At 48.7% G+C, this 24,324-nt stretch overlaps 2 protein-coding genes across 4 annotated transcripts in view; one reads left to right on the top strand and one right to left on the bottom strand.

The window, feature by feature from the left end:
* slmo (PRELI domain containing slowmo) overlaps positions 1-24,324 on the top strand; it is a 60,250-nt gene that overhangs the window by 21,388 nt on the left and 14,538 nt on the right. For 2 of the 3 annotated variants that reach the window (XM_065433324.2, XM_065433323.2), the window contains exon 4: positions 574-644. The exons of the other annotated variant lie outside the window; for it this stretch is intronic. In XM_065433324.2, the coding sequence (XP_065289396.1) occupies positions 574-644 (71 nt within the window). The remainder of the gene's footprint in view (positions 1-573; positions 645-24,324) is intronic. 3 annotated transcript variants of the gene reach the window in all.
* LOC135903015 (uncharacterized) lies at positions 5,987-13,820 on the bottom strand. Its single transcript, XM_070532661.1, has 2 exons — positions 11,120-13,820; positions 5,987-6,100 (listed from the first exon to the last, which is right to left on the bottom strand). Exons 1-2 carry the CDS (start codon positions 13,325-13,327, stop codon positions 5,987-5,989), a joined length of 2,322 nt encoding a protein of 773 aa, XP_070388762.1. The 5' UTR covers positions 13,328-13,820.

The raw sequence follows: 24,324 nt of genomic DNA, 5'->3' as shown, positions 1-24,324 counted from the left end.
ACAGATGGTAAATATGGTACTCATTCACTTTAAGCTGCTGCTTTTGCTCAAACATTTCTCCAGAGTAGGCCAAAAATGAGCGTTTTTAGGGGGAGATTGCCATGTCTTCGACGCATTCAGCGTCCTTTAGCACCTCCAAGACAGACGTTACATTCATTAGAGTTACAATTTGTGTCATTTGCGTTTGTACCGACCTGTCAAGTTTTATTCTGGTGAGGACGAATTTCAGTGTTGAAATAAAATTTCTGGCCCATAAATGTGCATCAGCACTGGCTGGGATCTTCAATCAGGTTTGAATTTGCCGGAGTTGAATTAACAAGTCTATTCTATTTGCCTTGCCATGAAAATTATGCCATAAATTCATCCTGAAAACATTAATCAGCAGCCATATTGTGGTGATCTCATGCTGCCATTGTGAGATGGTGGGTTCAAGGAAACAGCCAGATGATACGTACATGGGCTTCCTTGTTTTGCTGTTGTATGCCTAGGAAAGGTTGTTAAGAATGCAATGAAACAAGTGTATTTAGATAAATTTTATGCTGTTTTTAATGCTCCTTTGTTTTATTCTTGCAGCTGACCTTCTGTAATGAGATTTCCATTGTAGAGAAACTTACCTACACAGAACACCCTCAGCATAAGGGCAAGTGAGTATTCATTGTGGCTTACCTGCCACTCTACAAAAGTAGGCAGTGCTTTTGTTCCTTGCAGCACCTTCTGGGGTGAAGCAGTTGGTTTGTGATTTCTTTTTTTTCCGGGAGGTGGGAGAGGATATTGTCGTTAAAGGGGCCCTGCAGCCACTTTCCTTCAAAAAGGCTGAGCATACTGGAATGTGATGCCTCACTTCCAGTTTCCAAATTGGAAACGGTTAAAATAAAAGGGAATTTCACTGATTAGAAAAGTGTTTACTATGATTTATTATGCAGCTTTCAGCCTCGTCCAGTTATCTACCTCAAGAAACTGCAGCTGTTATCTGCAAGCATTTAAGATCATGTTCATGTATCTAAAAGGCACACCTGGTGTACTGTACGTAAGCTCTAATTCCAAAAGAAAGAAAAGTGTGGTGCATTTCAAGTTAACGCGCATGTAAAAGTAGCATCAGAAAACATTTCTACATGCAACAAATTCTTATAAGCACTGGCATTTGAAATTTCTGTAGTTTGAATTACCAGGCAACAGTTGGCACTTCCCTGGTGTTTTTATCACTGCTAGCTACATCTGCATTATAAATGCTTGAATTGTGGTGCATGACATTTAGATGTGTGTGGAGTGTGGGGAAATTTTTTCAAAATGAGTCAGATTTGAAAAATACTTGCTAAAGTATATCCTTGTCTATTTAACGTAAAAGTAATAAATAAAAATTTTTAGAAAGTCAGTAATATAAAGAGGAATTGCCTCCAAAAGAAATCTCTAGAGTGTAGGTACATTGGCATTAGCTCAGGTCACTTACAATGTAGCCGCTTAAAGTGCAGCCGCACGAGACGAAATACCGGTTACAATGCGATTGCCAGAAAATCCAGCAGACAAGTGAGGCAGCAAGTGCACTTCTCACAAGGTACGCCGGCTGAGAGTAGAGCGATGAAGGCGATGTGGAGGAGAAGGAGACGTGGAGCGAGCAAGTGAACAAGGAATGGAGGGGGCAACGAAAACACGGCTGCAGCATGCTGGCTCAGCAGGCGCGCAGAACTTGCAAAGGCGATGGAGAAGCCTTTTGCTGCAGTCGCTTGTCAGTGGCGCTCTTTGGCTCTTCACTTTGCGGAAAGTAAACACATTTGTTGACTGACTTTTTTTGGACGCAGAAGGGGTTGCAAAGATGTCTGAACTATCGGCGGGCTGGAAAAATGAATTTCACCATTGAAGGCAATTAGTTGTGTTTTACTACTCCAGCACTGCAGAAAAGTCGGTCAAAGCCGTGAGTGCGTCTTGCATTTGCCCATCGCAAAGGGCAGATAATGCACATGTGGCCTTGACTCCGTGACGCTATCACTTTAAGCTGTGTATTGCAAATTCATCAGTTTGGAATGTTGGTCCACACGTGAGCTTTCGCCATTCCTACCAGTACGCACACATATAAACGTTTGCTATATATAGCTTTCGCATGACATCACAGACGCAGTTTTTCACCCTGCCAGTACTCAAACATGCCAGTCATGATGACGGCAGTCCACCATATCAGCTCCCAGTATGCCATATTGCTTTTTGACGGGGACTGCTTTTCACTAGAATATCGCTGTTTTCAAATTGTAACTTGGTGCAGGACGCTGTTGCGACACCGGTTACTCGAACCTCGACTTGCGTTACTACTGGGTAGTGTGGCATTGTCGGCAGGCTGCAGGTGTCCGGTAGACCATGGTGACCAGGCAGGGGCGAGACGATTTCTAGTGCGAAACTTGCATTGTCTATTCCATGGTTGGTGAAGGGTATAATAGACAGAAGAATAATCAAGAATACATTGCGGGGCCTTAAATAAGCCCGCTATAAATCATAGGCGGGATTTTGCTCACGTCAACGTCACGTGACATGTACTGAGTCCAGTCGGTGATGGGCAGTTGCTCCCTCTCTCCCAGGCGACGTTGCACGTGCTTGCCTCCGCTGGCGGCAACCCGTGGGTCCTGTTTGATTCATGGAAAGGAGTCTCGCCTTGAGTCGTACAGTTCGCAGAAAGCTTCCGTCTCTCCTGTCATGCACATAGTACACAAAGGGACCCTTAATCACTGCAGGGCGCCCGCCAGACAGGCAGCCACTCAAGACACCCATAGCAAATTAGGCATCCATCCTCCATTTCGATTAGGCATGGTCTTTCCATCATCCTTTTGGCACGGGGTGTTACACGCCAATCATAACAGCATTTCCGGCGAGGGAGGAAGACCCCGACGCGTAGGGGCCAGCAGCCACTGGGCGAGGGATCGGCATTTCAGCAGCAGAATTTCTCTCCGTGGTGACGAACCCTTGGTTCGTATCTTGTAGATTCCCTGGAGTCGTTCGTTAGTCCTCGTGGCGCTCTTGTATGTTTTTTCTCCCTGGCCCGGTCCGGTGAAACTGGACTTGCAAACCGGTCTCGCAACTTTTCGTCTCCTGTTTGGCCAAGCGATCACTCCAGAACAGTGCTAGACCCACAACCACAAAGCAAGCGAGCACAAGGCCACCCTCCCCCAAGACACATCAGGCTTTACAAAAAAAAAAAGGAAAACCAGCTACTGCTTTTCCATCCCTTTTGCGTGCGTCCTCTTCCCCTAAACACTAAAAACAGCCATTTCTTGAAAGTGTTAAGACGTGGTTACTAAAATCAGCTAACAATCAACTACAACTTCGCGATAAAAAAAACTTATGAAAAAAGAATACCAACATAATAATGACACGGAAACCAGAGTGAGCGTGAGGCATTCGCTACTCTAGGGGCAATGACTCAGACTGTCGGCATTGCTGTTAAGTTTACCCTTCTTATAGTGAGTATCGAAGTTGTACTGTTGAAGAGCCAAGCTCCAGCGCAAAAGATGGTCGTTTTTTGTAGACGTGGACTGCAGCCATGTGAGGGGACAGTGGTCAGTCTCTATGGTGAACCTTGAACCAGCGATACAGCAAGCTAGCTTCTGCACCGCCCATACCACGCAGGCACATTCCTTTTCTAATGCACTGTATGCTTCCTCACGAACTGAAAGCTTTCTACTGGCGTGCAGTTGGGGGGGTTCATTTTTGTCATCTCTCTTTTGACAAAGCACCACCCCCATACCCCAGTTGCTGGCATCACACTGAAGAATGAATGGCTTAGAGTAGTCGGGCGTGTTGAATACTGGCTGACTCATAAGTGCTTTCTTCAGCATACTAAAAGCCTTTTCTTTTGCATCATCCCACTTTACCATTTGCGGTTCTGTTTTTCTGAGAGCATCTGTTAAAAAACTCGCACTTTCGGAATAACGCTGACTATATCTTTGGCAATAACCTGCCAAACCAAGGAATGACCTGATGTCCCGCTTGGTGCGTGGTTGTGGGAAGTTCTCTATTGCGATCAGTTTAACCTCGGAAGGCCGACGATGACCTTGCTCTATTACACGACCTAAATAAGCTACCTCCGCGCGCCCTAATTGGCATTTGGGAGCCTTAACAGTTAAGTTGGCCTCACGTAGACGACACAGCACGGTTCGCAGGTGTTGTATATGGTCGGCCCATGATGAAGAAAAGATTTCTATGTCATCGAGATACGGAAGTGCAAAGTCCTCCATTCCCCGTGGCACCTGGTCCATAAGGCTAGAGAAACAATAAGGAACATTCTTCAATCCAAAGCTCAGGACTTTCGGCCGTAAGGTTCCCATTGGGGAAAGAAACGCCGCTAGCCTGCTTGCCCTCTCGGTCAACGGAACCTGCCAATACCCTCTTACTAAATCAAGCATAGAGATGAAATTAACACTGCTCACTCTTTCAAGCCTTTCCTCGACATGCAGTATTGGGTAAGTGTGGTCTTTCATGATTAAGTTGAGCCTGCGGTAGTCGATACACAGTCACGGCTCCTTTCGTGGGACCTCAACCAAGATAAGAGTCGAGGTTTAATCACTCTCTCCTGGCTCAATTATACCTAACTCTAACACCTTGTTTATTTCAGCGGCCATGACTTGACGTTGACGAGGTGAAACGCGATAAGCTTTCTAACGAACTGGGTTCGATGAGAGTTAACTCGATATTGTGAACGATTGCAGTGGTCCTGCCAGGTGTGTCCAAAAATATGTCATTAAATTCAAGCACGAGTTCTCTCAGTTCGCCCCTTTGATTGGAATTAAACTCCGCCTACTCTACTAGCTTGTCAATGGTCTCGTAAATCTCTTTTGGCCCCGTTACTGATGTTAACTCCGGAAAGTCGACAGGCATTTTCTCAGGTTGGTTAAGGGACATGTTCACAATGGCTTCCCTTTGCCGGTAGGGTTTAAGTAGATTGCTATGGTACGCTTGGGAGGGGGTCTTTCGTCTTCCCGGTACCGTGATTACGTAGTTTGTTTCAGATAATTTCTGAATTATGTTAACCGGTCCTTCCCGTTGAACCTCTTGTTTGTTTTTCAACAAGGGTTTCAGGATCATTACCTTTTCCTCCACTTCAAAGCGTCGCATGCGAGCCGTCCTGTCACAGTAATGCTTAGCATTGCTGTGCCTTATGCATTTCCTGCCCCGCTAATTCCTGAGAAGCGTGCAGACGGACCAACAGCTCTAGTACGTATGCCACAACCGAAGGATTGTCTGCCCGGCCTTCCCAAGCTTCTCGAACAATACGGAGAGGGGAACGAAGGCAGCGTCCATAAACGAGCTCTGAAGGTGAAAAACCTGTTGATTCATGCAGTGCAGTTCGAAGCGCGAACATTGCTGCTGGCAAGCAACTCTCTCAATCGGCTTTATGCTCATAAGAAAGGGCTCGCAAAAGCCGTTTCATGACTGAGTGGACTTTCTCTACCGCGTTTGACTGCGGGTGGTACACTGAGCTATGAATTATTTTAATACCGCACCTTTCCAGAAATGCCGAGGTCAGTGCGCTCGTAAAGACGGATCCTTGATCTGACTGGATTTCTGCGGAAAACCCTACTCACGCGAAGATAGATAAAAGCGCGTTGACGATCTCCACCGAACTTAGTTCTTTGAGAGGCACTGCCTCGGGAAATTTCGTTGCGGGGCATAGTGCAGTAAGAATATGTCGATAGCCAGACTGCGTTGCAGGCAGTGGTCGCATTCTGTCTATTATAAGCCTGCGAAATGGCTCCGTGATAATGGGAGCAAGTTTCATTGGCGCTGTAGCCTTATCTCCGGGCTTGCCTATGTGTTAACATGTGTCGCAGCTTCTCACGAATGCTTCCACTTCCCAAAAGCAGCTGGGCCAGTAAAATTCCTGTAGTAAGCGGTCCTTTCTTTTCGGAATGCCCAGGTGCCCTGTCCGAAAACCCCCATGGACCAGATGTAGGAGCTGCTCACGATAGGGATACGGCACCACGAGTTGGTCGAATGGCACTCCCTTTCAACTGGTGTACTTTCTATAGAGGACGCCTGCCCTCTTGAGGAACCTTACGTTCTGCTTGGCCACACCTTCTTTCGCGTCTGGCCTTAGGTTCCGCAGGGTGGAATCTTTTTCCTGTTCAGCAATCAGTGTGGCAGGGCTTATATTCAATAACTGTCTTCTGCATTCTGCCTCTTGAGACATTTCAAGCTTCGGCACTTTTCTGACCTCTTCATTAGCTAGTGTACTTTCCACAATATCCCCTATAGGGCTGTCCTGTTTGGTGCTGGTTGACGAATTCTCTGTCGAAGCTGTTTCCTCCACCACTGGACATTCGCACAGTGCCTTGGCCATGAGCTCCCTTGCCTTGAAACAAGTTAAGGCTTGTACTATTTCCTTGCTAAACCCGATTCCCCTGCGTTGCAGCAAATCCTCAGATTTGTTCGAAAACAAATATGGATACTGCGATGGGAGATGTGCTGACATGGCAGCTTCAGTGTCCAGTACAGTCGACTCCCGTTAATACGAAGTTCACGGGGACCGCAAAAAACTTCGAATTAAACGAACTTTCAGTTAAGCACAAAACACAAAAAAACAGCACTTTTTTTGTGGCGAAATCGAGTATTTTCTCTAAGAAAAATAGTCGGTCATCTTGCTTTGCTTCTTGCCGAATCGCGCTGCTGAAAGCAAGTTCTGCAGGCTGTAGATGTGGCGGAACGCTCCTTCCGCGTTACCTTCAGCGGCAAAGAAGCGCTCCGCGAGAGCAAGGCCCGCAGCTACATCGGCAGCCTTAGGTTGCAGCTCGCCTTCAACGTCATCGTCGCTTTCCTGGGTCGCTTCCTGGGGCCGAATAATCTCTACAATTTCGCTATCCGTCAGCACACCGCACGTTTCGAGCGCCTTGTCTCGGCGACGTAATCTTCAAAATTGACGTCCCTGAGAGCATCACCAAAATCAGTGCCGTCAAGCTCGCTTGTTGACGCTTCCTCCGCTGAAATTTCAGAGGCATCCTCCGAAGAAGCTGCCACAAAACCGCAAGCCCTGAAGCAGTTTGCGATTGTTTCTTGCTTCACACGATCCCATGCTCGCGCCAACATGTGGATGGCACTAAGCAGGCTCACCTCGTACTTTGTGGAGCTATCCATACACAAAATCACGCGCTCGAGGAGGTGCCGTCTGTACAAGACTTTAACATTCTTGATGATTCCTTGGTCCATTGGCTGCAAAACAGCCGTTGTGTTTGCAGGCAAAAATGCGAGGCGTATTGCACTCAAGGCTGGCACATTCATGTGAGCACTGCAGTGATCGACAAGGAACAACACCTTGCGGTACGAAGCAGCAAACTTGCGGTTCAATTTGCTTATCCAGCTCTTGAAGATTTCGGCTGTCATCCACGCTTTTTTGTTCGCCTCATAGTCCACAGGCAGCGCCTTCACGCCTTTAAAACATCTCGGCTTCGCGGCTTTCCCGATCACAAGTAACCGACATCGTTTCGTGCCAGTCACGACGGGTGCACCAGGTCTACTGTGGCTGCCGAGTCGCGAAGCAGCCGACACGGTTTGCCATTTACCATGAGGTCTCGAATGTACGGTTCTAGCAATTTCAGATTTTCCTCGTTACTACTTAGCGACATCAACTCTATTTGGGATTTTTGCACCCCACGGAGATATGCCCTGTTTGCTGGCAGTTGTAGCAAACTATTTATTTCTTTGCCTCAAAAGCGTTTTTCTTTTTTCTGCCCTCAGTTCGGATGACTCCTCCTCTCCCTTGCTGTTCTCGTCACTATTTTTCACCGAATCTGACCTTTCCTTTGATTTATACTGACTCGACTTTGACCATCGCTCTGGCTTGTCGGGTCTGTATTCATCTCCTTAGGAGCTTCATTGCCTTCGAACGCACAACGAGTTACGTACTCCTCAGCGAGATTGGCTGCTCTCGTGATAGTGTCCACGCCTGGCCTATCCTGAACCCAATACTTGTTTTCTGGCAGCTGGCGGAAAACTGTTCTAATGCAACGCACTGGATTGTCTTTTCAGTGTCGCCGATTGCACCCTCTTCTCTGAGCCATTCTTTCAGGTTTACCTCCAAGGTGTATGCGAAATCTGAGTATGACTCACTTTTGGTATTCTCGACTTCCCAGAATTTTCACCTGAATGCTTCTGCTGATAATCTATACTTCTTAAGTCGACTTGCCTTGACTTTATTGAAGTCCTCTGCTTCTTCTTTCCCCATGCGGGCAATGATATCAGCTACCTCACGTGGCAGCAACATAAGCAAGCGTTGTGGCCACGTGTTTCTCGCGAATTTTGCCTTCTGAAGCAGCAGAAGCTTGATGTGGGCGAGTTGGTTTTGCATACTTGAAGAAAAGAGCGCTACGAAGACGCTGACTAAAGGAGGAACACTGTAAACATCACAATTGCCGCCCGTATCTTCGTGACACCAGGTTTTTATTGCAAAGGCTGAGGGCACGTGCATTAGCTGCCCTTGTGAGGCTTAGGCTGAACGCAGGAAGACTCGCATAGTAGGGTAACGGTTTAATGCGGGTTAAGGTTACATTTAACAGACCGACTGATCACTCCAGCGGCAATGGCTTGACTGCCTCGCCCATCGCGGGCAAACAGCAAAACACAAGCGAGGCTCCCGGAAACGGAAGCAGGACAAGGTAGGTGACGATGCCGCTGCGGCTACTTGTTGCGCAGGTCATGTTGCGCCATCTGTAGCAGCTCACACCAACTGGGCCAAGCACACCATCACGTCACTCACATTCCACCCCGTCCGGATGACCAAGTCCCTTGGTCTAACTTGGCGTTCATGTAGTCACTCAAGCACGAAGTCTCGCAAGTGACGGGGAAGGTGGCGCACACGCTGTTGGCGCTGAGGCTGTGTTTGGTGTATGGCAGTTTCATCATCAGGGACTGTAGTGGCGGATGTTTCCCCTTCAAGGCTGGACGAAAGATGTGCCACAGGAGATGACGGAGGTACATACAACTTAATTTGTGAAACATGCACAGTTCTTGGCTGGTTAAGCAGGCGAGCTGTCATTCCTGACACACGCAAAGCCTTAAATGTGGATGCAGTCAACTGCTCAGTGAGACGGTAGAGCCCTCTAAAGCGCGGTGCCATTTTCTCGTGGGGCGCTGGCGCTTGACGTTTGATCCATACTAGGTCACCTACTGTGAAGCTATGAGAGCGATGGGTACTGTCATAGTGACGTTTGCGGGAGGCTTGAGCTGCTTCGGAATTGGCAGATGCCTCTGAACGTTGCGCTGTTACATCAAGGACGCGCTCAACAAGGCCGGTTTGTTGGAGCGACCGTTGTTGCTGGAGAGGAACCTTAGGCACGTAGCTGAAGAGTAACTGGAATGGCGAAAAGCCGGTGCTCGAATTCACCGAAGTGTTGACCGCAAAGGCTGCTTCATGGAGCTTCGCAGGCCAAGATAAAGGTTCCAAAGCACATATTTTCCTTAATACTGTAAGTAATGTTCCATTGCTTCGTTCAACGAGGCCATTCCCTTCAGGTCGGTAGGCTGTTGAATAGTGCAGCTCAACGTTATGTAAATGCATGAATCGCTTGAACTCTGTCGACTCAAAGGCCGACCCATGGTCTGAGAGACAGTGGTCAGGTGCACCATAGCAATAAAATACTCTATGCAAAGTCTGAATAACTTCGCGTGCCGAGGTTGACGGAACGGCTCCTGGAGCAATAAAGCGAGTTGCAAAATCAATCACGTTCAGTATGTACCGTGATGAGTTGCTGGGAGGCATAGTTATGTGGTCGATAGCAATGCTCGAGAATGGAACATCTGAAGTTGGCATTTTGCCAAGAAAACCAACACTTCTTGAGGTTGGACGGTTATACTGCTGGCAGCATTGGCAGGATGACACGTAGCTCTTGACTGCCTTTTCCATATCTGGCCACCAGTAGCGGTCTTGCACTTTGTGTAAAGTCCGCTTGACGTCGAAGTGACCTGCACCATCATGTAGTGCCTGGAGAATGGCGGGACGCAATGACGATGGCGCTACAACAGCATATGTTCCTGAAGGTGTCCGATGGTATAGCACGTTGTCGATTAGGTTGAACTCGGCCGGGGCATCTCCATTAGCAAGGCTTTGAAGAATTGCACTGCATTCGGGGTCTTTTTCTTGAGCGATAACCAGCGCTTGAGCGGAGTGTGTGACTGCACACGAAAGTCTCGACAAATGGTCAGCTACAACATTTTGCCGTCCAGGCAAATGTCTGACCGAGAAGTCAAATTCAACCAAGTCCATGAGCATGGAAGTAAATCTGCGAGATGGTTTCACACACTTCGTCAAGCAAGCAACAGTCCAGTTATCTGTAACTAGGACGAACTTGATTCCGATTAGATACTGACGAAATTTCACTGTTATTGCCCAATGTACTGCGATGCCTTCCCACACGTTACTGTGAAGCTTGCGTTCGTCTAGCGTCAGGGATCGGCTAGCATAGGCAATAACACGTTCTTTGCCATCCTGATATTGTGACAACACTGCTCCTATGGCGTCACCAGAAGCATCAGTGGTTACTGTTGTTGCTGCATATTGACTGAAATGAGCAAGTAGCGGTGGCTTTGTAAGGGCTGAGCGAATAGCTTGGAAGGCACTTTCGCATTCTGGGGACCACAGAAATGTGGACGACTTGACAAGGGCTTGAAGAGGGGCTACCACTTTAGCGAAGCCCTTGATGAATCGACGGTAAAAGCTGGCTGTCTGTATCCAGGAAAGGACTTCCTTTTGGTTTCGGGGAGTTGCGATACGGTACATGGCAGCTGCTCTTTCTGGATCCGGGCGATGGCCTTCGCTTGAAATGATGAACCCAAGAAATTTGATGCAAGCGAGACCGAAGGAACATTTCTCAAGTGAAGCCTTAAGTCCACTGGTATGCAGCAACTGGAGGGCCTCTTCCATCAAGTCTGCGAATGTGGCGAATGACTCTGCATAGATAAGGATGTCATCGAGATATACTCGTATGCCGCTTTTATCCGGGCGAGGCTGAAGGTCTTGGAATACCAGTTGCATGGCTCGCTGAAATGTGGACGGCGCATTCTTTAATCCGAATGGCATTCGGGTCCACATGTAAGTTCCGTGGTGGGTGATGAATGCGGTTTTCTCATAGTCCTGGGGTCTCAGGCTGACTTGCCAGTAGGCGCACTTAATGTCCATTGTGGCGAAGTAGGCGCAGCCAGCGATGTCCTGAATGATGTCATCCACCAGAGGTAGGGGGTGCACAACCTTGATTGTACGTTCATTAAGTGGAATGTAATTCACACACAAGCGTTTCTTTCCACTGCGAGACACCACAACGACTGGGAATGCCCACGGGCCAGATGCAGGGAGGATGATATTTTGAGCAAGAAGGTTTTTAATTTGCCTTTCGAGGAATTGCCTGTCTTCTAGCGTATATCTGTAAGGGCTGCGGCTGTACGGCACGGTATTGGGCAGCAAATCAATGCGATGCTGAGTGTCAGTAAAATGACCGATGTCATCTTCATGGCGAGAAAAGACGGCATTGTTCTTGGCCAGTATGTCAGCAATGACAGTTTGCTGTTCAGGGGAGAGCTGGCTGCCTAGGCTGGCTGGTGGAAGTTCGGGGTGGATGGTCACAGGCACCGTAGTGCAGACTTGTGTGGCAGTGCTGCTTTCCAGCGGCACTGTCTTCACCGCCAAAACTTGCCAGGGAGGCTCTTCTGGCGAAGGTAAGGGTTCTCGTTGTAGACAGTCTTGTAACGTTGCTTCTGCCGGCGCAAAAAGTTTTGAGCGGGCTAAAATGACGGCATTGGCCATTCGCGGGACCAGACGCTGAGTAGCTAGAAGCGTTACACCCGTGGCTGGATGTTGTAACTGAGTGGGCTCTGGTGGCTGGAAGATCAAGCGGGCTCGCGCTGCCAAAAACCAGTCTTCACCCAGAATAAGGGGTAGGACGTTGTTCTCTAAAACTGCTGCCTCAACCACACCAGTGATAGGGCCAATAGTTATCTTAAGGAGGGCGGACCCAACTGGTAGCGCTGTACCACCTCCAACGACGGCAAGAGGGAAATTAGTCCATGGCAAGATCATTGCGGAAGGTAGGATGGCTTTAGAAATCAATGTCACGTTCGAGCCAGAGTCCGGATATGCTTCATGTTCTCCGACTCCTGCAATAGCCGCCGTGAAAAATGGACATTGATGTTGGGAGCCTTCAAGTTTTTCAGGCATACTGTGAAAGGCCCGTGGCTGCTGGGCATCAGGGATGGTTGACGGTGGTGCCCTGTTGCTACGCGAGGGACATGCCGACGCCAAATGCCCTAACTCTTTGCACTTGTAACAAGTTGCTTGTGCGATGTCTTGGCCGCTCCGGAATGCTGGGGCCCCATACTGCGCAGAAATGGCTTCGTATCTTCGTTCCTGTTGTTCCTTAGGCAACTCGGAAATGCGCTGTCTTGGCTGTGCTGTTGTAGCTGTTGGCGGAGCTGGTGGCTGATAGTTATATTGCTGACGTCCTGAATTGCCACTTTGAAATGAACGAGGGGGTGGCTTCTGTGGAAGCAGCGGCTGTTTTACGCTTGCCCTGTCATGGGCACGTTGAGTGCACTTGTCTAGGCTTGTGCACGTGGACATGAAGTCACGCACTGTTAACGGCCTATTAGCCGCGATGGCCGCAATGACATGTGGTTCTTGAAGACCTTGTAGTAGGTAATCAATCTTCTGGGCGTCGGTAAGGGTGACGGGGCAGCTTTCAATCACACGCAGCTTTGCGTAAGCGTAGTCTTGTAGGCTCTCACCTGGGCTCTGTCTGATCTTTATGACGCGTTCCTGCCATTCGATGAGGGTCAGCTCCGATGAAAATGTTTCCTTCAGGGCGGCGCTCCATGTTTCCCAGGTTGAATGGTGATTTCCAAAAGCGAGGTGCCAATTACGAGCTGTGCCTTTCAGTTTACTTGCGGCAATGAGACGGGTGGTGGCGTCGTCCCATGCGGCAAGCTGCTGTACCCGGCGGACGTCATTGAGCCAGATATTAACATTTTGTGCTGGAGACTGATCGAAGTACGCAATCGATGACGACAGGTCTGGCAGTGTGGTAACTGTAGTCGAGGGGCGTGGCAGCTGTTGAAACAGAAGTGCCAGACTTTCGAGCGTCGCGGTATCAAGGGTCAAGCCTGAGTTGCCGGCGGTACCCGCCCTCTCCACGCTTGACCGTGGCGTTGCTTCACGACGTTGGTGAATGTCGGCTTCGAGGCGCTGAATGAGCTCTTCCTTAGAGCCGGTGCTCTCTAACTCGCGTCGGGCCAATTCATCGCGGATAAGGTCGACTCCGAGCCGCGACATGGTCGTTGAGTCAAGCTCCTCCCAAATAATTCCTGGCATGATGCACCGCAAAGCGAGGCTGGGCGCACGGGAGACTAGGCGAGTGAGCGCTAAGCCACAGGTTGTGCGCGGGATTCAAGTTAGTTCCGGGCTAGTTGTGAACTTTCACGGCACTCTTCATCTGACGGCCGTGCTTTTCTTCTGATGCGGAGTGAACACAGACGAGCGGTAAAATGGCAGAAGTATCTTCAGGCGTGAGTCTTCGGCGGCGTGAGGGCGCGACTACAATGACGAATGCGGCGCTGAAGAGGCGTACTGACCGTCGTTCTTGCGCTGCCGTGGCTGAATGGCTTGGCAGAGGTTCGGGGTCGACTGCGCCAGATGTGAGGCTTAGGCTGAACGCAGGAAGACTCGCATAGTAGGGTAACGGTTTAATGCGGGTTAAGGTTACATTTAACAGACCGACTGATCACTCCAGCGGCAATGGCTTGACTGCCTCGCCCATCGCGGGCAAACAGCAAAACACAAGCGAGGCTCCCGGAAACGGAAGCAGGACAAGGTAGGTGACGATGCCGCTGCGGCTACTTGTTGCGCAGGTCATGTTGCGCCATCTGTAGCAGCTCACACCAACTGGGCCAAGCACACCATCACGTCACTCACACCCTTCAGTGTCGCTTACCGTAAAAGAGATAGCATTTCTAATGAGATCGGGAGGTCGGGATGTCACGATGGGCCATTCTAGTTTGTATCTATTTAAAAGCCTGTTTCTTCAAAAAGCATTTAGTTGGAAGTAGCACCTTGTCCGTCGTACATGTTCCTCTTTTAGTCTGCGTCTTCGTAGCGCTCTTTTCTTCAAGTTTGCCTTCTCACACGTGCGCTCAAACTGCACCAGAAAAAGACCTATGTCCCCGCCTACTGCGTAAAATGCCATCAAGTCTGTCATTCTGCGCTCGCTTTCTCGTGCCTCTGTGCTAGGTCTTTCAGTATTTTGAGTCTTCAGAAACTCTATATCTAGGCACCTCATTTCGAGTGCATCACGTGCAACATGGTCGCGCTTTTCTTTGGCCTCACGTGCTGCCCGCTCGTGCTCTTCATTTTCTTCTAGGCACTTATGCTCTTCCTCCTTATGCGCAATGCTCTCTAGGCATTCCTTCAGTTCATCGTCGTCAGTCCTGATCGCTTCGATCGCCTCAATGATCTTCGGCTTTCTCTTCGATTCGGCAATTTGGAGGCCCAACTCTCTGGCTAAGTTAACTCCGGCTTCTTTAGTGCCTTCAAGCTCATGGCTGCCCTTAGTGCTGCTAACTCTTCACTCTATAACAACCTTGACGTACTCAAAACTTCCGTCAACGGTTAAAGAAAAATCACTGCTTTGTACTTAAAGAAAAATACGTAAAGCCAAGTGATATCTCAGTGAAGAAAAGTTGTGCACTCACCTTTGCAGTCATGAATCCTGACACCTTCCTTCCGCAGTTGTTCCCAGGACAAAGAGGAGACAATCTCTTAGATGTTATCCAAAGTTAGGGCCTCTGGGGTACGTATCCCACCGCTGCCACCAAGTTGTTGCGACGCCAATTACTCTAACCTCGACCGGCGTTACTACTGGGTAGCGTGGCGTTGTCAGCAGGCTGCAGGCATCCGGTAGACCATGGCGACCAGGCAGGGGCGATACGATTTCTAGTGTGAAACTTGCACTGCTTATTCCCTGGTTGGTGAAGGATATAAAAGAAGAGAAGAATAATCAATAATACATTGCGGGGCCACTTGAGTAGGCGCGCTAAATATCGTAAGCGGGATTTTGCTCACATCAACATCGCGTGACATGTACTGAGTATGGTCGGTGATGGGCGGCTGCTCCCTCTCTCCTAGGCAACGTTGCATGTGCTTGCCTCTGCTGGCGGCAACTCGTGGGTCCTGTTTGGTTCGCGGAAAGGAGTCTCCCCTTGAGTCTCACAGTTCGCGGAAGGCATCCCTTCCTGCTGTCACGCACACACACAAAGGGGCCCTTAATCACTGCGGGGCACCCGCCAGACCGGCAACTACTCAAGCAAATTGGGGATGCATCCTCTGTTTCGATTAGGCGTGGTCTTTCGATTATCCTTTTTGCACGGGTTGTTACACGCCAATTGTAACAATGCGCAAGTTCTTATCGTGCTGCTCCTTTTATTGTTTATGCAGCTTCTCAACCTGTTAATACCCGAAGAGGGTGACCATGATGGTGTCAATGAAAACTATGTATTAGGCGTTCACGGTAATTGCCAGTTGCCTGTATTTACCTACAAGTATGGTTGAGGTTCTCCTAGAATAATTAGGTGAACCCATTTGCTACCATTAATGGCACCAACTTGCAGCTCTCCTGTGGGACTGATTTTTTCCTACATGCATTGACAATTTTTGTCCCTTATAGAATGTATTCACCTTGTGCAATGGTGAGCTGTTTGATTCCATTTGAATTCTTTAGCTGTACACATTCATGTTAATGCTGAAGCATCATAAGAAGGAATTGCTCAGTTCTCCGGGCTGTTTCTTCCTGACATTCACACTTCACGAGTCCTGAAATTGAATGACAGTTGCTGTCCTGCAGGGAGGATTAAGAGGAAGCTTTAGCTTGGGAACTCCTACTTTAATGATAGGAACGTAGACAGCATTTTTCTCGGCAACCTCTGCACCGATTTTGATTAGGTTTGTTTTATATAAAATAAAAAGTTTGAGACACTAAAGGCAAACATTAAGTCAAGCTAAAGTGATAGATTAGTGTTTGAGAATGTCCAAGTCGTCAATATTGTCACCCAGCTATTACAACTAAAACAATTTGCCACCGACAGATTGGCAAAAAAACGTCTGCCTTTAGTGATGGCTGGTCCTCATAAAGTGCGCGCGCAACCACGAACTTCGTCGTTTTCGCCTTAAGGGTCCCGTGTCATCACGTGCAAACTTATTTCGCGTCATTGCTCCCCTCTCGAAAGCGACCGGTCCGGTTGCTTCAAGTGCAGCGGGCGCGCACTGTGGACAAGAATGCCAACATGAAAAGACAAAAAAAACCATACAGGAATGTACACAATGCTGAAGCCGTTTGTGAGGGTTGCTTATCCCTCGCGTGCGTAGTACGGCTTCATCCGTACTACATGTACAACTTCAGCACAGGGACGGCGTCGGTTCGAACCAGGATCAGAGCTTTGAGGCACCACCTGGTAGTTCACATCACTGAGGCGGCGTACAACTTCATAGGGGCCGAAATAGCGGCACAACAATTTCTCTGAGAGCCCACGGTGTCGGATAGGTGTCCACACCCACACGCGGTTGCCTGGTAAGTACTGGACATTCCATCGGGTCCGGTTGTAACGGTAGGCGTTGGTATTCTGCTTGGTACGGATGCGATTCCGAGCAAGCTGGTGAGCTTCCTCGGCTTTCTCGACGAAATCTTCAGTGGTGTCATTCCTTGTGGTTCCGTGGTCTATCGGGAGCATGGCGTCTAAGGGGGTTGTAACGCGACGTCCGTAAACAAGCTCGAATGGTGTAAACTCGGTGGTCTCCTGCACAGCGGTATTGTAAGCAAATGTAACATATGGCAAAATTTCATCCCATGCTTTGTGTTCCACATCAATGTACATGGAGAGCATGCATGTCGGCCAATGTTGTGTTTAGGCGCTCTGTTAAGCCGTTAGTTTGGGGATGATAGGCTGTGGTCTTTCACTGATCGGTGTGCGTCAGTGTGACGACTTGTTGCAATAACTCCGCTGTAAATGCTGCACCGCGCTCAGTAATGAGTACAGCGGGTGCACCGTGGCGAAGCACGATGTTGTGGACGAAGAAGCCAGCGACTTCAGCAGCAGTTCCCCGCGGCACAGCTTTTGTCTCCGCATAGCGAGTTAAATAATCAGTTGCCACGATTATCCACTTACTTTGCAAGGATGACGTGGGGAACGGCCCAAGAAGGTCCATTCCCACTTGCTGGAACGGCGCCGGAGGCGGATCCAAAAGCTGATGGAGGCCAGCAGGCTTGACGGGTGAAACTTTACGCCTCTGACAGTCACGGCACGTTCGCACATAGCGCTGAACTGACGAAAATAGGTGTGGCCAATAGTATTCTTGTCATATGCGCGCTAATGTCCTCGCAAAGCCTAAGTGGCTGGCACAGGGATCGTCGTGACACGCCTGTAAAATTTCCTTGTGCAGTGCCGTCGGAACGACGAGAAGGAACGTTTCCTGGCTGTTCTCGAAATTTTTCTTGTACAGGACATCGTTTCACAGGCAGTACGACGTCAGTTCTCGTGAAAGTGGGCGTGGGACAACAACGTCAGCTCCCTCGAGATATCGGATGACTGGAAGCAGCTCAGAGTCTGCACATTGATAGTCAGCCATGTGCACCACGTCAACGACACCAAGAAATGGCTAATCTAGCTCCAAGTCGGAGGATGTCAAAAGAATAGGAGAATGTGACAAGCAGTCAGTGTCGCTAATGCTTATGGCCGGATCTGTAGACAACAGTGATGTCGTATTCCTGGAGGCGGAGGCTCCAACGAGCGAGGCGACCTGATAGGTCTCGTAGATTGGCAAGCCAGCAGAGCGAGTGGTGATCGCTGATCGCTCGAAATGGCTGGCCGTATAAGTAGGGTCGGAACTTGCTGATGGCCCACACGACTGCTAAGCATTCTTTTTCGGTCGTTGAATAATTAGCTTCTGCTTTTGTCAGACTATGACTCGCGTACCCAATTGCACCTTCTGCGCCGTCTTGCCATTGAACCAGAATGGCCCCGAGTCCTACGTTGCTGGCGTCGGTGTTTATTTCAGTTGCCGCAGTGTCATCAAAATGCGCCAGCACTGGAGCGGATTGAAGGCGTTTACGCAATTCAATGAAGGCCTGCTCTTGGTCTTTCGTCCACGCAAAGGGCACGTCTTGTCGTGTCAGTCTTGTGAGTGGTTCAGCAATCCTTGAGAAGCCTTCAACGAAATGACAGTAGTAAGCGCAGAGGCCCAGGAACCGCTGAACAGCCTTTTTGTCTTTAGGACGAGGAAACTCGGCAATGGCAGCGAGTTTTTTTGGGTCTGGTCGTACTCCTTGGGAGCTGACCACGTGGCCTAAAAACTTGCGTTCCTGGAAGCCAAAGTAACATTTTTCAGGCTTGATGGTGAGGTTGGCCTTGCGTATTGCGGTAAGGACACTTCATAGCTGGGCGAGATGTTCATCGAACGTGCTGGAAAACACAACAACGTCGTCTAGGTACACTAGACACGTCTGCCACTTTAGTCCAACGAATACAGTGTCCATCATTCGTTGGAACATAGCAGGAGTTGAACAGAGACTGAAAGGCAGCACTTTAAATTCGTACAGCCCATCGGGAGTCACGAAGGCGGTTTTTTCACGGTCACGCTCGTCCACTTCGGTTGGCCAGTAGCCTGACTTTAGGTCTAACGAAGTAAAGAACTGAGCATGACGCAGATGGTCCAAAGCATCATCGATCCATGGCAGGGGATAAACGTCGTGTTTGGTGACTCGGTTAAGCCGTCTGTAGTCAACGCAGAAGCGGAGTGTGCTGTCTTTCTTTTTTACTAGTACGACAGGCGATGCCCACGGACTTGTCGACTGCTAGATGACATCATCATTTAGCATTTCTTGAACTTGACGCTTAATCGCCTCCCGCTCCATAGGTGACACGTGATACGGATGGTGATGAACAGGCCGTGCCGACTCCTCTGTAACGATCCAGTGTTGCATAATAACGGAAGTGTGCTGGACTTTGTATTCCATGGAAAAACAGCTGGAGAATTCTGTCAGTAGGCCCAGCAGCTGATCCTTCTGTACATCTGCTAAGTCAGCATTAATGTGGACGTGGGTATTCAGGCTGGCGTGAGTTGTTGCATCCGGTGAATTCACCTGTAACGTGCCGATGTCGGAGAAGTCGGCAATGTCGTTCAGGAATGCCACATCTGTACCTTGAGGGACATGCTGATACTCATGGTTGAAGTTTGTCTACAAAACTTGCGAGCACTTATACTGTACTCGAACAAGCCCCGGGCGATGCAGATGTGCCTTTCTAGCAGCAGTGGGATATTTGCCTCGGCAATACCCTCATAGCCATCGAATGTGTCGCAGGTGACGAGGGTCACTATGCTGCTCCTTGGCGGCACCGTGATGTTCTCGTCAACAATCCTCAAGGCGTTGACATACGTGTCATCAGTGCTGCTCCCTGCTAAGGCCTGCGCCGTCGAAAACGTTACCCGTGACTTTTGTAAATTAATCACAGCTCCATTAGCCTGCAGAAAGTCCATTCCCAGAATTAGGTCCTTCGAACAGCTTGGGAGGATAACGAAATCTCCGAGGTACGTAAACCCACGAATGCTCACTCGCGCTGTGCATCTTCCTGCCGGGGTTAGCAGATGGCCTCCTGCAGTGCGAATCTGCAACCCAGTCCACTCGGTAGAAACTTTCTTCAGCTTGCAGGCAAGGTCCATGCTCATAACTGAGGTGTCCGCTCCAGTGTCGATTAACGCCGTTATTTCTTCGTCGTCTATGGTGACGGGAATGTTCGACGTTACTACCTCTCGTAAGGTGTTTGACTCCGTCTGTATGTCTGCGTCGTTCTGTTTTCGTCGCTGTCGTCGTAGTGGAGGATCTTGTGTACGGTCGTCGTCAGCGGCCTCGCCTCCGGAGGTCTCTAAACTCAGTTTTCCCGACCCGCCGGGCTAGTCGAGCAGCGTCTCAGAGCGCCGCGAGTAAAGGCTTGGCTTAGTGATGGTGACCAGTAACGAGCAGGAGACGACGAACGGGGCTCCTGCCATCGCTGATCAACATTGCAACGATTCGCGACGAAATTCTCTATTTTCGGCGGCCGCTCACCAGGTCGTGGACGAGCTGCATTCGGCGAGAATTCACGGAGCCCCACATGAGGATAAGGACACATTCTGTAGATGTGTCCGGTTTCGCCACAATGAAAACAAAGGGGCTTGTAGTCTGTGGTGCGCCAGACGTCGCTCTTCCTAGTCCTTGCTTCGGCGATGTGCGGTGGGCTGCGAGGCGGCCTGAAGCTTACGTCCATTTGTTGAGTGGGGTGTACCATGCTGCACACACTTGAGGGTGGCGGACGGCGTACTGCTTCAGCGTAACTCATTTCGGCATGCGGTTCCTGCTGTGGTGCCTCGTACTGTCCAGGAATATGGACGGCCTGTCGGACCTCGGTGCGCACCATTTCCGCAATGGAAAGTTGTCCCACAGGGGCAGTGGTCGTCTGCATCTTCTGCAGTTCCTCCTTGACGACAGCCCGGATGAGTTCGCGCAAGGCGCCAATGTCGTTACCGAGGGTAACGGCAGAGAGCTCCCTTAAAATCATGGCGTCGCAGTTGTTTTGCCTGGCCCGCTGTTGAAGGGCCTTTTCCATAGTAGTGGCTTCATCATAGAACTCTGCAAGTGTCGTCGGCGGATTTGGAATGAGGCCAGCAAAGATTTCCTTTTTGACGCCGCGCATGAGATGGCGCACCTTTTTTGTTTCAGTCGTAGAAGGGTCTGCACGTCTGAAAAGCCGAATCATGTCTTCTACGTACGCCGTCACTCGCTCATTCGGGCCTTGAATTCTTGCCTTCAATGCTAACTCCGCCCTATCCTTCCTGTCTGCCCTGGCGAAGGCATTGAGGAACTGCCTACGATATTCTTCCCATGACGTCAGTGTCGCCTCGTGGTTCTCAAAGCATGTTTTCGCAGAATCCTCAAGAGCGAAGTACACGTAGCGTAGCTTACACTCGTGGTTCCAGTCGTTGAGGCTGGCAACCCGGTCAAAATGGTCAAGCCAGTCGTCGGTGTCTTCTGAAGCGCTTCCGTAGAACAGATTCGGCGTACGGATGTGATTGACGACAATGTGCGATGCTGCAGGAGTGGCAGGAGGTGGTTGGTTCGTCATTCTAGTTCGATTGGGTAGCAGACCGTGCTGTGGCTGGAGTCCCTGGAGACGTCGGCTGGCACGTACGTGCACAGGGGTAAGCTCAACTGAACTACTCGCCGGGCTTAGGTCTGGGGTTTGCTCCGGAGATCTTAACATTGACCGTACCCCGCATGTCCACCAGAAATGTCACCTAGCTATTACAACTAAAACACTTTACCACCGACAGATTGGCAAAAAAACGTCTGCCTTTAGCGATGGCTGGTCCTCGGAGAGCGTGCGCGCAACCACGAACTTCGTCATTCTCGCCTTAATGGTCCCGTGTGATCACGTGCAAACTTATTTCGCGTCAATATTATCGAGAACAGAGCTTCAGTAGTAGGAAAATTGAGGTAAATGCAGGACAGAATTAGACTTCCCTGGGACATTCAAGTACCAGGCCAATGTGGAAGGCACTCCTCACTGTAATTCTCTCAGTAGTACTCAACCACTCCTAATAAAAAGATCATTGTATTGTATTATAAGACAAAAGAAAATGCTGCTTGTCCATTTCTATTTGATTCTCTAAAAAAAAGGAACTCTTTGAAGTTACCCTTCACAGTGACGCAGGTGGTAAAAAGGTTTCGTTTTCTTCACTCTGCACTGCCCGCGCTTTCGCGTTTCAGTAGTTTTGTTATGGCGTACTGCTGCACTGGTTTTTCTGACTCTCAAAACTCGCACAAACTGCAAGTAGCAGAGAATTGCACGTCTGTGTGGAATCGCGGGATTCCTGAACGTTCCACGCTGCTTAACCAAGAGCAGCTGCAGCGGCGAATCCAGCACTCTATCTTGGCTTAGTATCTCCATGGCCATGTGTGTGCGTTTTGTGCAGAAAACTGTAGTGCTGTTTGTCAGGCACCGTTTTACTCACTGACCGCAGTAAAGGGCAGTGATGGCATTTGCGACATCACCACTCCCTTGTAGGGGGCGGGCAATTTTAATTGCGCTAAAGGTATGTAGACCATTCAGGTGCAGTTTTCTCTTAAACTAAGTCTTTTCTTGACAAGATGATGTAGGTACTCCTCATTATAATTCTGTCACTCGTAATAAAACTATAATTGCATTGTATTGTAAGATGGAAGAAAATGCTACTTGTACATTTCCATTCGATTAAAAAAAAAAAACTCTATGTCACTACATTTGAAAATGATGGAGGCAGTCAAAAGGTTTTGTTTTCGCGTTCCAGTAGTTTTATCACATAGTACTGCACTAGTTGCTGGCTCGCAAAACTCACACTGGCTGCAAGTAGCAGAGAATCCCACGTCCATGTGATGTCGCGGGAGATACCCGAATGGTCCACGTCACAAGACCAAGAGCAGCAGCAGTGGCAGCTCCAACGCTCTATCCTAACTCTGTTTCTCCATGACCATGTGTTTGCATTTTGCGCAAAAAATGTGGTGCCATCTGGTGGGCGCGTTTTTACTCACCGATGGTAGTAAAGAGTGTTCATGGCATATGCAACGTCACCACTTTCTGCTTGGCAGCAGGCGATTTACAATTAGGTACGCGGAGCCTACAGATGCGATTTTCTCCTAAACTAAGTATTTTGTTGACATGAAACAAGTGCTGTGAGGTTTCTGGAATGCCATTTTAACAGATCCCATTGACTTAATATTTGCCTTTAGTGACCCTTTAAATCACTTTGATGCCGTTGCAGTGCAGGCCATCTTCGCTATTGAAGAAGTGTCCATAATTAGCTCATTGAACTTTGTTTCTGTTATAGCAAGCAGTGGTAAATAGTGCAGAAAATTTTCACTTTTAAGGCCTTGTAAGAAATGGAAATCCAGTTGTGACTAATTAATGTAAATAATTGCTCGAACTATTTTAAAAATAATTCACATGCTTCTATTCAGAAACAACCTTTGAAAGAACAGAAAGGAAAGCTATATTGAGCTCAAAGGCGTTTATATTGACTAGTTATATATAAAACATTTCCTTTTACAATATTTCGAATCTAAATGTAGTTGAATTGTTTAACACTACAGCAGCACTTCAGTGGCTGTGTTAGCTTGTCAGGTTGGAGAGAATGTGATGCCGGTAGGAATCTGTGCATTGAAGATTGTTGTAGTGCAAACTTACTGTGTTTTCTTTTCTATAAGTTGCACCTTTGCGTTTGACGCATCTCTTGCTTTTCGCGACTTTCGCATAAAAAATTGGCATATAAGGTCCACCTATTCTAACTCAGTCGACTTGATGAAACGTGATTATGAACACTTGTACACTCATTGTAAAATGTAGTACTCACCCATTTCAGGCCGCTAAATTCCTCTAAACGGAAGTTTTAAGAGTTGCAAATTCTAGCAGAATAAAACTTAAACCAACACTCCTCAAAGACCCAGAAAACTTACTTTTATTGCACTTTACTCAAAGCCATCGAAGGCCTCATCCTCCAACGCATTGTCTAAATGTTCAGCCACTGCAGCCGGCAGCATCACTAGGTTAATGTTGTTGGCCTCTGAAAAACTTCTATACGACAAAAACATGTCGTTGGCGTGGAACGCTCAGGACAAGCACACAAACAATGATCACATCGTGTCTGAACATATGCATACAAAAATTTTGAGCACGCTTAGCTTCGCCTTTAAGAGTGGAATGTGATAACATTCAAGGATCCCTGACTGCTTCTGACGTTTCTCGGCAACTGGAGCGTAGTAACCATAATGTTTATCGGGAAATGTGGCCGCAAACACTATGCATGAAGGTGGGCTTTCTGGTAGAAACACGGCCTCTTGCGAGGGCCACAATGCGACGGAGGTGAGTGCCAGCTGGAGGTATTGCAAGAAACTGGGTGCGCCGCTCCATGGCCCCCGAGACACCTGCGCGCTGGTGCGCCCAATGGGCAGACACTGCGGCTGGTTTGTGAATGGTAGAAACGCTGGAAAAGGGGTTTCTTTGAGTTTTCGCGTAACAGAATTATGTTTTCTCGTTTAGTCAAATTACAATCCAAAAGCTATCATGTCTGTAGGTTGTGTGTAAGTCATAGTTTATGATTTTTGCACACATTTTAGCTTAAGAAATTCCATTAGTTCAGTAAGTTCCTTGCGTCACATGGAGGGCCTGGGTTTGCGTGGTTCAAAAATCTCTTGGGCAAAACGATGTCCGATGCTAACACCGGATTTTCTGCAACACGGGCTCCTTAATGCTATC

This window comes from Dermacentor albipictus, chromosome 1, assembly GCF_038994185.2.
Source record: "Dermacentor albipictus isolate Rhodes 1998 colony chromosome 1, USDA_Dalb.pri_finalv2, whole genome shotgun sequence".
In the NCBI taxonomy this organism is placed as follows: domain Eukaryota; kingdom Metazoa; phylum Arthropoda; class Arachnida; order Ixodida; family Ixodidae; genus Dermacentor; species Dermacentor albipictus.
The sequence above is the reverse complement of the archived record's forward strand: the minus strand, read 5'-3'. Positions and strand labels throughout refer to the sequence as shown.